At 49.3% G+C, this 12,249-nt stretch overlaps 1 protein-coding gene across 7 annotated transcripts in view; it reads right to left on the bottom strand.

Annotated features, from left to right (window-relative positions):
* Positions 1–12,249, bottom strand: part of VWA3A (von Willebrand factor A domain containing 3A) — a 57,345-nt gene that overhangs the window by 39,763 nt on the left and 5,333 nt on the right. For 6 of the 7 annotated variants that reach the window (XR_001177447.2, XM_013049736.2, XM_013049731.2 and 3 more), the window contains 4 exons: positions 8,002–8,126; positions 7,832–7,909; positions 5,567–5,621; positions 1,101–1,199 (listed from right to left, as the gene is read on the bottom strand). Coding sequence is in view for 6 of the 7 variants with exons in the window: in XM_013049736.2 (XP_012905190.1) it covers positions 1,101–1,199; positions 5,567–5,621; positions 7,832–7,909; positions 8,002–8,126 (357 nt within the window). In the remaining variant the exon portion in view is untranslated. Of the gene's footprint in view, positions 1–1,100; positions 1,200–5,566; positions 5,622–7,831; positions 7,910–8,001; positions 8,127–9,306; positions 11,701–12,249 lie in introns of those variants that run through there. The other variant, XM_013049735.2, reaches the window with a different exon arrangement.

The raw sequence follows: 12,249 nt of genomic DNA, 5'->3' as shown, positions 1-12,249 counted from the left end.
AGTGACTGGGGACTGATGTCTTCTGGACCAGCTCCTCCAGGGCTGCCACACACTTGGGTCATTGACTAGGAGTAGGGATGAGCCTCTTGGCTACTCTCTCAGCCTGTGCTGCTGCTGGACCCTTCCCAGTGGCATCCAGGGAGGAGGTTGGGGGTCGGGGTTTCTCTCCACAGCACAGGAGGTGGGGATGCCACAGTGGGCACAACGCCAGCCTATGCGATGCATTTGAGCTGCAGCCGATGACTAACCAACGTGACACAGCTCCTCCTCTTCTTCCTGGCTAGGTAGAACTTCATCCGTCCGTCACCAACACAGACCTTGCCCTGGCTAATATGAGACCAAGCCCACCTGGGGGGATCTCTAGAAACTCAGCCCTGAGGACTTGTCATGAAGCCCCGTTACCTGACATCTGCTGAGACCAGGAGCGGGGGGACAAGTCTGGATGACTCGCCCATGTTGAGCCCTATGAACAGCCTAAATGCTTGCATCCAGAGCTCTAGGGGTTCCCATAAGAAAAGAGCCACCCCTACATCAGTGCACACAGGTTACAGGGGTTTTCCTTTCTGAGTACTTAATTTGCACAAACTCCTTCCATCCTGTGACAGCCCTGGCAGGCGGCCACTGTTGTCACCTGCATTTTACAAATGAGGTAACTGAGGCACAGAGAGATTCGGCAGCAGGGTCTCAGCCCAGAAGTGGCAGAGGTGGCCAGTCATCTGCCTCCAGAGTTCTCGGTTTCTTTGTTGTGGACACGCCAAGGAAAACAAAACGGGCCCTGGGTCCAGAAAAGGCCAGGAGGCCAGTGCCAGGCTGTGCTGGAAACAGTCCACTTTCCGGGAGCTGGGGGCTCTTGCGGCAAAGTCTAGTTAGTAGGGACTGTTGTGGTGAGAATACTAGAAGCTCACACAGGAACTGAAAATGAACTTGACATATTTCCTTAACGGTAGGTGCTAATTAAGTGTGAACCATGCTTTGCAAAACACCCATTTTGCAGTTGCTAGAAACAAAGCCATTCCACAACGCTCACAAAGGGGAGGGTGTGTGTATGTGGGGTGGGGGTGGGGGGGTGTTCCAGGTACTTCTCTGCCTGAGAAACTTACCAGGAAGTCATTTTGGAACTCCTCTTTCTGAGAGCCACTGCTGACGGCTGACGCATCAATGACAATGCCCACTCTGGCTCCCTTGATGAGGCCAAATACCTAAAACCAAAGAGGGCCGTGGGAGTAACCAGCACAGCCCTGCGTTCCCTTAAACTCTCTCACCGGGCAGTTCCGTGTGATGTGGAAGTTGGGACACACCCCTGACCTCAAAAATCAGCAGGAGGCAGGCCCATTTTACAGAGGGAAAAGCAAAACCCGATGTCCTGACTTCAGTTCTGGGCATTACCTGCTCCTAAAAACCTATTCTTTTCTTTTTTCTTAAAGATTTTATTTATTTATTAGACAGACAGGGATCACACATAGGCAGAAAGGCAGGTGGGTGGGGCGGGGAGTCGGGGGAAGCAGGCTCCCTGCCGAGCAGAGAGCCCGATGTGGGGCTCAAACCCAGGACCCTGGGATCACGACCTGAGCCGAAGGCAGAGGCTTTAACCCACTGAGCCACCCAGGCGCCCCACTAAAACCTATTCTTTACGAGGTTTTTTTACATTTATATGTTTATATTTACAGTCCACCCCTATAAAGTAAGCCACGTCCATTAAAGAAAATTCAGAGACGACAGGAAAGCATCCTTCATAAGACCTAAAGTCCACTGTCTAATGACATCAGGATTTTATTCCATTTCCTCCGTCTCCTTATTTGTTTTCCACCCACTCTACCATCCCAAGGCAGATGTGCCAAGCTTGCCGGCTGCCTTGGTATTTCTGTGAGTTTCTAATTCTGTGCCTAACAGCGAGCCCGCTGTCCCGGCCGACGCAGTCCCCCTCTGCCAAGGAACGTTCATCCTCCTGCAGCTGTGTCGCGAACTGGGGTTTGCAGCGACGGATGGTTCTCCGGGGGCTGTGGGATCCATCTGATGCTTTTTGCCTTAAATCCCACTTTACTACATGCCAAATTTTCCTGCTCAATTCATTTCCTTATGCTCCCAGAGGGGTATTTTATCTCTCTCACACCTCAACATTCCCTGTCTAGGCTTCCCCCACAGGCGAGCTTGGCTCCAATTTCACTAAGAGAAACAAGCCAGAGTTTTGTTTTTTAGATCTGTTGAGGCAGAATCTATTAACCTGCCTGCCTCTTTGCCCACACACTTGGCCTTTCCCCTCTGTTAGCAATGTATCTATAGCAACTACCAAAGCTCTAAGGCCAACCCTTTGACTCCCATTAAGGGCTCTTGTCTTGCCCAACAGGGACTTTGCTACTGTAATCATCTCTTCTCCTGGACCACCAGATCCTTCCTTATCTACTGTGCTGTTTCCATCACCACACAAATTACAAAATACTATTGCCCATCTGAAAAAGGAAATAAACCTTTCAGGACCCCACCCCTCCCTCCTGCTCCCCGACCTCATTTCTCTGCTTCCCGTAAGGTTCTCACCTCCCCACTCCCCAGAAGCTACATTTATCAAGGGGATCAATGACCTCTTGCCAAACCCAATGGTCAAATGTAAGTTCTCCACGGGCACTAATTCTGAGTAGTATAGGACACCCTTTGGCTGGGTCCAGGATGTAACAAGTTGAAGCTCTTAATGAGGACACGTGTCTTTCAGGACATCACGTTTTCCTGGTTTCTCCCCCACTTGCTGGCCAGTTCTTCTTGCCCTCCCCCACCCCCTCCCCAGGTCGGCTTCGTGGGTGGAACGTCCTGGGAACTTGTTAGACGCAAAATCTCAAGTCCCACCCCAGATCTGCCCAATTCGAGTCTGCATTTGAACAAAATTCCTCTCCCTACCGCCCCTACCACCGAAAGGGATTTGGCTGCCATCGATGTTTGAGAAGTACAGGGCTAGGGCTCCCTCTTCCTTTTCCTTCCTTATCTATACCAGGATTTGTCAACCCCTCATCTACTGACATAGGGACCTGGGCGATCCTCTGTTGTGGGGAGCCGACCAGTACGTGGTGGGATGTTCGGCAGTTTCCCTGGCAATCTCCCCTCTCGGTCTCAACAATCAGACATTTCTGTGGATGTTGCCAAATGTCCCCTAGTGGGCAAAATCGCAACCCCCACCCCAATGAAGAACCCCTGTTCTGCATTCATTCCCTAAATGATCTCATGTGTCTCGAGGATTTGAATACTATTTGCACACTGACGTGCAGTGTCCATGGGCAGGCAGGGCTCTCGGCAGCTCCAAACATACGGATTCAATGTCTGACTCCTTGTCTCTGCCCAGATGGCTGTAAACCTCTCAGACTTCATATGGTGAAACCCAGACATCCTATTTTCCTCCTCCCGCCTGGCCGTCTTGTGCGTGGCATTCAACAGACCCAGGCACTTTGGCGGCAAACCCATGCAACCCATCAGCTGTGCTACGGGCTCCACCTTCGAGACACACCCTGAGTCCCCCCTCTCTCATCCCACGCATCCTGGCTTTTGAGCCTAAGTCACCACCGTCCGTACCTGGCCTTTGTTCTCGATAGTCAATTTATGAAGCAGCCACAATGATCTTTTTGGAAAAGCCTCACCTATGGAATGAGATCCGAACTCTGCAAGGCCATTCCTGATTCTAGCCTTGTCTCCCCCTCCTTCGCTGGATGGCTCACTCTGTGTTTGCTACACTGGCCTGCTTGCGGCTTCTAGAACATGCCAAGCTTGATCCTCTCTCAGAGCCTTGGCATTTGCTGTTCTTCTGCCTGGAATGTTCTCTCCTAGATCTCTACTTGGGAGTGCCCTCATTTCATTTCGTTCAGGTGTCTTTCACAGATGTCTCCTTCTTGACCATTCTAAATAGCCCTCCTTCCGGTGCGCCTGGTGTGGGGTGGGACTCAGTCAGTGAAGTGTCTGCCTTTGGCCAGGGTCATGATCTGCAGGTCCCGGGGATCGAATTCCGTGGAGGCTGCTTCTCCCTCTCTCTTTCCCCTGCTAATGCTCCTTCTCACACCCTCTCGCAAATAAATAAATAAAATCGTAGGGGCACCTGGGTGGCTCAGTGGGTTAAGTCGGTGCCTTCAGCTCAGGTCATGATCTCAGGGTGCTGGGATCGAGTCCTGCATCAGGCTCTCTGCTCAGCAGGGAGCCTGCTTCCTCCTCTCTCTCTCTGCCTGACTCTCTGCCTACTGTGATTTCTCTCTCTGTCAAATAAATAAATAAAATCTTTAAAAAAAAATCGTAAAAATTAAAAAAAATACAAAAAACCTCCATCTATCCTACTCTCTATTCTCTTACCCTGCTTTATTTTTCTTTACAGCTATCACTAACTTGACCTGACATAGGATTTGCTAATTACTCATTGTCTGTCCCCCGCTGGGCTATAATCTCCACGAAGGTGGGACCTTCCTATTGGTCGTGTTTCTAGTCCTCAATCCGGGACTGGGACCTGATGTGTAGTAGTTGTCCAATCAGTATCTGTTGAATTCATGACCCAAACGAACGCTGAGGACTCCTAGGACATTTCCAATCCTCAGGGGCCAAAAGGAGTTCAAATCCGGGACCAGTTCTATTCCTTTTAAAATGTACAGAAACTGCCTTTAGAGCTTTTATAATTGAAAACATTCATTCTCTTAAGCTTAGTCATTGGAACTCTAGACATTTATCCTGTAAAGTAACTGGGTGAGTTCATAGGAGGGAATTGGAGCCCGGCAATGCCAGATACTCCCATTTTTCAAGAGAGAGCTAAAAACAGACATAAACATGAAACACCAGAATTTTAAATCTTGGCAACTAACTCGAGAAATATTTTAAACTACGAGGGCCAAGAAAAACATGGCTGTGGGCCAGATTTGCCAGCATGCCTCTCGTTTATAAGCCCTGCTTTTCTCCTCCATAAATACGGAAACAGACACCCAGAGAAGTGAGGCCACTTGCTGACGGGGCCTTGCTGACAGTAGTTGGGAAGCGGGCCCAGGATGATCTGTCCATCACCCCGGGCTACATCAGCACCCACGGGACCCACGAGTTGGTTTAAGAGTGATTTCTTCTTTGGGATCTAGTCTGGGCTGGTTTCATGTCTCCTCTGTGGCTTCATCAGAAAAGGGTACAGTGGGGCATGTGAATGGCTCCATCAGTTCAGCATCTGACTCGCGGTTTCCGCTCAGGCCATGATCTCAGGGTCCTGAGATCCACCGCCACCCTCTTTCCGGCCCCACACTCATGGGGGAGTGTGCTGGAGATTCTCTCTCCCTCTCCCTCTGCCCCTCCCGCTCAGGTGCCCCCCCCTCTAAAATAAATAAATACATCTTTTAAAAAAGAAAGAAAGAAAAAGAATAAAACCAACCCAGAGGAAAGCAGAGCCCAGAGACCAAGAGATGACATCATCTGAGCCCATGGATACAGCTGTGTTTGGGATTTAGGTCTAGAAGTTCCTTTTTTTTTTTTAGCTTAAGCCCGCTGGAGTTGGGAGGTCCGTCATTTGCAACTGAAAGAACAGTGACAGGAATGAGTAAAACGGGTTGGAGAATGATATCCTGGGTCTTACCTTCCTGCTGTTTTCTGCGAGCCACTGGATTCTCTGCTGATAGAGTTCCACCGCCCTGTGAAAACACCAGAACCGCTCATCAGCCGAGGTCAGCTTCATCCCCGAGCCACAGTCACTGACATGCATGGGAGGAAGGTGTGGAGGGACTTGGGGGTAACGTCTTGCTCTTCTCAAACCCGTGTCTCCTTAGGTGAGCCTTCCGAGTCACCTGGAGACGATCATAAATGTCCGTGGGGGAAGTTCAGCACCAGGTTCTCAGGGGACTGAGTAACCAAAAAAAAAACCCCCCTCCGTTTCCAAACTGTGGTTGCGGGAACGTGTTTAACTTGCCTTATTGCAAACCATCCCAGCGACCGGATGGAGGCAGCATGGAACAGGTGCTCAAGTTCAGGACTCATCACTTGAATTCAATGGACTTGCCCTCACTGAGGGCAGGGGGGATTTGGGAGCCTATACAAAAGGGCAAGCAAGACCTTTGGACATGAAATCAGGGGGCAGTGGGTGGTGGGTCGAGTTTTAAGGTATACATGAGTATGAATAGAGCTGAGAGTATGAGCTTCATATTGGGGCGTGCTGGTCTTTGAGACCCAGCTCTCCCATTTATTAGCTGTGTGACCTTTGACAGGTGTGGTAACCTCTCTGAACTTCTTTTTTTTTTCTTTTTTCTTTTTTTAAATTTTATTTATTTGACAGAGAGAGATCACAGCAGACAGAGAGAGAGAGAGGGAAGCAGGCGCCCCGCCAAGCAGAGAGCCCGATGCGGGACTCGATCCCAGGACCCTGAGATCATGACCTGAGCCGAAGGCAGCGGCTTAACCCACTGAGCCCCACCTCTCTGAACTTCTAACATAAAGATAATACCAGGGCTTCTCTGGCCCAAGTCAGTTTGCCAAAAGGCAGTTTGCTGAAATCCAGTTCCCTGAAAATCAATTTGAATTAACGGAATGGACTTGAACATTCCTTAACATGCTTGATTCATAATTAAAACCAATCAACCAAAACATAGCAAAATTCTTTAAGAATCTGTTTAAACCTTCAATCCCAATAAAAATTGCTATAAAAGTTACAGTTAAGGGGTGCCTGGGTAGCTCAGTCGGTTAAGCATCTGCCTTAACCGGCTTAGGTCATGATCCCGGGTTCCTGGGATGGAGGCCCGCATCGGGCTCCCTGCTCAGCGGGGAATCTGCTCCCTCTCACTCTCCCTCTGTGCTCTCTCTCTCAGATAAATAAATAACATCTTTAAAAAGAAGTTACAGTTAAAATGTTTGATAAATCTGGCAAATTGGTCAGTTATCCATTGAACTTTGGATATTCAGCTGGAGAGTGATATTATATTTCCAGTTTCTGTGGGGATTAAACAAGATAATGCATTCAGGCCTTAGTAGAATTCCTGACACATTAATAAATGACAGGTATGGGGCGCCTGGGTGGCTCAGTGGGTTAAGCCGCTGCCTTCGGCTCAGGTCATGATCTCAGGGTCCTGGGATCAAGCCCCACATCGGGCTCTCTGCTTGGTGGGGAGCCTGCTTCCTCCTCTCTCTCTGCCTGCCTCTCTGCCTACTTGTGATCTCTCTCTGTCAAATAAATTAATAAAAATCTTTAAAATAAAAAAAATGACAGGTATTATTATTAGAGCCTTTTAAGAAACCTCAGGCAAACAGTGATCCTGGGTCAGAGATTGCTACATCGGGGATGGAATGTGTATATAGGCTCAGAAAATCTGGTTTGGGAGTAGGCAGCCTGCATATTTTTCACAAACATTTGCAAAATCTGTCATTGAAAGTGGTCACTTAATTATTACACCTCAGATGAAGGTATGAGGTTGTATGTGCTCACCCAAAGGGCCCACGGATTTTAAAAGGCTGAGAAAAACCGGTTATGGTCCAATGTCTTCATTTGAGGCAAGAGGCCATTAGGACCAGAGGTGGGAGGGACCTGCCCCAAAACCCAGAGATCGTTGTCGGAAAAAAGTTATTTTTTAAAAGATTTTATTATTTATTTATTTTAGAGTGAGAGAAAGAGAGCTGGGGGTGGGGCACAGAGAGAGAGAGAGAGAGAGAGAGAGAGAATCTCAAGCAGACTCCATGGACGTGGGGCTTGATCTCGTGACCTTGAGATGTGACCTTGATCTCGTGTGGCCTTGAGATCACAACCAGAGCCGAAATCAAGAGTTGGTTGCTTACGGCCTGAGTCCCCCCATGGGCCCCTGCACAAAGTTACTTTCAGGCTGCTGAAATGAGGAAATTCTCGAGTTCGCATACTTACTCAGAAAGCTTGGATTCGAACTTGCGGATGATCTGGGTAGAGAAGTGCACTTTCCTCGTGATATTGCTGCCCTCCTCCCTGGAGAAGCAAAGTCTTAAGAAGGGGGTCTCTGGGGCCTGGGAGCAGGGGGTTGCCAGGTTTGGGGGTGAAGGGAATGGCGCCAGACTCACAGCACGGCGGTGCCCTGGCTAAGCAGGTCAGCCAAGGTGAGCCTCTCAAACTGTAAACTGCGCGTCGAAAGCCAGTCTTCCGAGTCCTCCCCAGCTGAGGGTTGGGTCTCGTCTCCCTGCAGCCTCTATGAGACAGAGCCAGAGTCAAACACAAAAGTGCGGAAAGAGAGGGCAAGGCCGAGGACGCCCTCGGTCCCTTCCACACAGACGCCCGTGGACTGTCAACTCCAACAGGTCCTTCCTGAACACAGTGTGTTCGAGAACTCACCTGGCTGAGGGAACTGGGGATGGGGAGGCCTGCGTCCTGGGCCAACTGCTCTGGAAATACCCATTCTCATCCCTCACCTCAGCTCCAGTGTGCGGCTGGACAATTCAAGGGTCACTCACATCCTGCCTTATAGGAGACTGAATATATGGTGGCCAGACCACAGTGGACAATAGGACTCCAACCCATGGCCTTGATAGCAACCAGTCCGTGAAATCAAACCACAACTTTAGCAACTGGCCCAGCATAGGCCCAGACTTGGACAAGGACTGCCAGTTTTCCTATTTTTTATCCCACATCCACCTCAGAACGCACCAGAGAAGGCTAAATATGCCCTCAAAACCCATCCAGGAGACACCTGGCTTCTGGTTAGCTCCCCTCCAGACTCCTCCTGCCAACACCGCCCTTCTGGGCACACCTGAAGCTTTCCCCCTTCTTCTTCTTCTTCTTTTTCTTTTTTAAAAGATTTTATTTATTTACTTATTTGTCAGAGAGAGAGAGAGAGAGAAAGAGCACGCACAAGCAGACAGAGGCAGAGAGAGAGAAGCAGGCTCCCTGCTGAGCAAGGAGCCCGATGTGGGACTCGATCCCAGAACCCTGGGATCCCGACCTGAGCCAAAGACAGTGGCTTAACTGACTGAGCCCCCCAGGCGCCCCATGCCACCTTCTCACTGTAAAGCTTTCCTGATCCCTGCCTTTGAGTCTCTGCTGAACACAAGTGGAGGTGGCTGACTCCCTGCGGGTGCAAACATGCAATAAATTGCCTCTGTTCTCATCTGGGTGCTCTTTATTTCCAGCCTTCCATTTTCTGTCTCTTGCTATGAGTTCTGCCTTGCTATCGGTCTGGTGGGTCCTCGACAAACATTTGTTGGCGGATGGAGGCGGGAATGGGTTCATCCTGTCTAGTCCAGAGACCAGAAATAGAAGCAGCAGGTAAAATAGTTTAAATATAGGATTTCCTCGCCATCACAGGAGTCTGGCCAGCCAAAGGACTGTGCCCTCCCCCCTTGCTTTTACCAAGTGACACCTGTGTCACTTACACAGTACCAAGCTCCAAATTTGGGTGGTGGACTTGGTGGTGGACCTGAAGTCATTCATGGCCAGCATTCAACATGGGGGTTGCTTTCTGGGAGCCAGAAGGTAAAGAAAGCTGACTGGAGGCTCTGAGCCCACTTGGCCTTGGTCACCTCTCCTGGAGGCTGGCATTTCTTCCTCCACACAGGGGGTGTTTCTGAGCCCTTGTACGAAGCAGGTGCCGTCATTGGTGCTCTGTCTACATTGTGAACAAGATAGAAATGTTTTTGCCTTCTTGGACCTTACATTCTGGCGTGGAGAGAGAGAGAGCAGAGAATACATGAAACCAGTGTGTATAATTTCAGAAGGGAACGGGTCCAGGAAGGACATGGAGCAGGGAAATGTGACAGAGAGGGAGGAGGGTGGAGACGGGAGGTCACTTCCTCAGGCTGGAGGGAAGCCGTGATTTCGCTGTGGGACGAGATCTAGAGGTGAAGAAGAAGCCGGCCCTGTGCATCACTAGAGAATGCGCCTTCCAGGCAGAGGCGTGGAGCAGGGAAGGGGTCACCGTGTTTGTAGAGCAGGAAGGTGGCCACGGAGGTTGGAGTGTGGGGTGTGACATGACAAGGGGCTAGGAAGGTGTACCAGGCCTGGTTTGGAGGGGCCTTCCAGCACAATCCCTGTGCGATGTACCTATAATGTATATGTTGCCAGAACTGGTCGTGACTCCCTCTGGGTGTGGTAGGGCATCATGAGGGAGGCCAGCTGATGAGAATTGCCCCCTCAGCACCATCTGATGGCTGGGGAATGGGCCCGTCCACCGTTTAATCTCTCAGGACCCCCTTCTCTATTAGAGATGGCTGCGCCATTCCCGGGCGCCTGCTTGAACCCAGGTGGGGGCTCCTTGGGCTTGTATCTATCAGGGCTTTCATGGTAGTGGAGCGGTGGACAAGGAGTTGAAAACTCTGCCGGTAGCTGATTGTGTTCCACTAGGCGGGGTAGAGGACACAGGAAGAAGAAAGTTCCAGAGAAGAGCAGGAGAGAAGAAAGGAACACCGTAGGTGGGGCTCTCCACCTGCTCTGTGATGCTGGGCCGGTCAGTGGGGCTCTTTTTTCATCTGTAGAACGGGCATGTGAAGCTACAGCAAAACAGAGCCTTGAGTGTACCTGCGCCAACAGATCCCAGCACTGATCTGCATCTCCCCCTCAGTGAACATGAAATGCTGCTATTACAGTCCAGCCAGATACGACTGTATGCCCTCGGTTCTGTGCGTGAGGCCTGCTCACTGCCCTCTTCCAAGAGGAGATAGCAAGCCCTAAAGAAGTGGGAACAATACTGACAGCAAACACGTAAACAGAATCTGTTATGTGTCAAGCACTGTCCGCGTATTAACTCATTTAGTTCTGCAAAGTCGGTTCCGTCATTACCCTGAGGGAAACTGAGGCACAGAGGAAACTGAGGCACAGAGAATTTAAGTCATTTCCCCAAAGTCACGCAGCTGGTAAGCGGTATGGCTGGGACTCAAACCCAAGCTACGTAGCTCATGTGAGCACCAAACTATGACTATCTTCACGAAGGACTGAGGGGGAACTGGCTAAAAAGATACCTTTCTCATAGAATCTTATGCTAATTAATTCCTGCCCTTAAACAGCACCTCCTAAAATTCATGGTCCCCATCTCCCGCTTAGGGAAACGGTGCTTTATATCATATGAACACTAGAGGTCACTCTCGTCATCTTTCAGGACTTCGACTCCCCGGTTGATGATTCCGTGCACTGTAGACGGATAATTCACCTTTCTTCCATTTTACTTGTATTTGCAATGATCCATCGTGTTTCAGTACGACGGATAGACAGTGTACATTTTGACTGTAGGGCACACTGGTTACGTACTAAAGTAGGTGCGTTACAGAGAGAGGAGGAAGATATTAGTGTCAGAACAATCCTTTCTTTCCCACTGCTATTCGTTTCTGAGGTAAAGGAAGTTCCACTTGTGACGGGGAAGGGTATGAGTGGTCCTTGTCCGCCTGGGAACTCACCTGCTTGGTATGAAATTACATGAAGACTCCAATGATCAACGACCGAAGTCACTGACACAATCCCCCAGACTCTCAAGACTATTGACGTTCCCTCATTTTCTTTTAATTAATTTAAGCAATTTAATTAAAATTACTTTCCTAAAGTATTTCCCAAAATACCTTCCAAGTATTAGCGCGAATACTTGAGGAAAGTCCAACAGGACCATCTTCCTGATTGATTGCCGGCATTAAAACTGGATTGTTTTTGACAGACTGTCATCTCAAAGACATCATCTTTAAACTCTCACGTAGATTAGGTAGGTGATTTTAGGCCAGACCTGCACCTAACTCCTTCTGATGGCAGTAGTTTCTACTATTCATAGTGAATTCTGTGGTCTAGACCACTCACCCACTGTCCGGTTCACGGACACATTGAAAGGCAGCCTAAAACCACAGTTCTGGTTATTCGTCGAAGTTAATTCTCTTGCCGCAATGCTCTTGCTCGGACAGCACTTCCTGAAACTGATTTTTGGGAATCCTAAAAGAAAGACAAATCTCAGAAAGGGGGATTTTAGAATTACATTCCCAAGTCTTCAGGCTTTGATAACACAGTCTTCATATACTCCTGAATATTTACTGATATGGCCAAGAAGGCTATAAGGTTTCTATAAACAGGATAGAGATTCCTATCATTTCGAAAGGCAAAGGATTAAAGATGAATGCTTACCTAATAGTTTTCTATCCCGAGATCCTACATGAAGAAAGAAACACCCAGAGTGGGGTGCCTGGGTGGCTCAGACCCTTAAGTGTCTGACTTTGGCTCGGGTCATGATTTCAGGGTCCCGGGACAGAGTCCTGTGCCAGGATCCCTGTTCAATGGGAAGTCTGCTTCTCAATCTGCTCTTCCCCGCTGTCCCCTCTCTCTCTCTCTCACACACACACTCTCTCATA

The sequence above is a fragment of the Mustela putorius genome, unplaced genomic scaffold (assembly GCF_011764305.1).
Source record: "Mustela putorius furo isolate JIRA1106 unplaced genomic scaffold, ASM1176430v1.1 tig00004041_pilon_pilon_pilon, whole genome shotgun sequence".
Taxonomy (NCBI): domain Eukaryota; kingdom Metazoa; phylum Chordata; class Mammalia; order Carnivora; family Mustelidae; genus Mustela; species Mustela putorius.
Note: the sequence above shows the minus strand (reverse complement) of the source record. Positions and strands in the feature narration are given on the sequence as shown.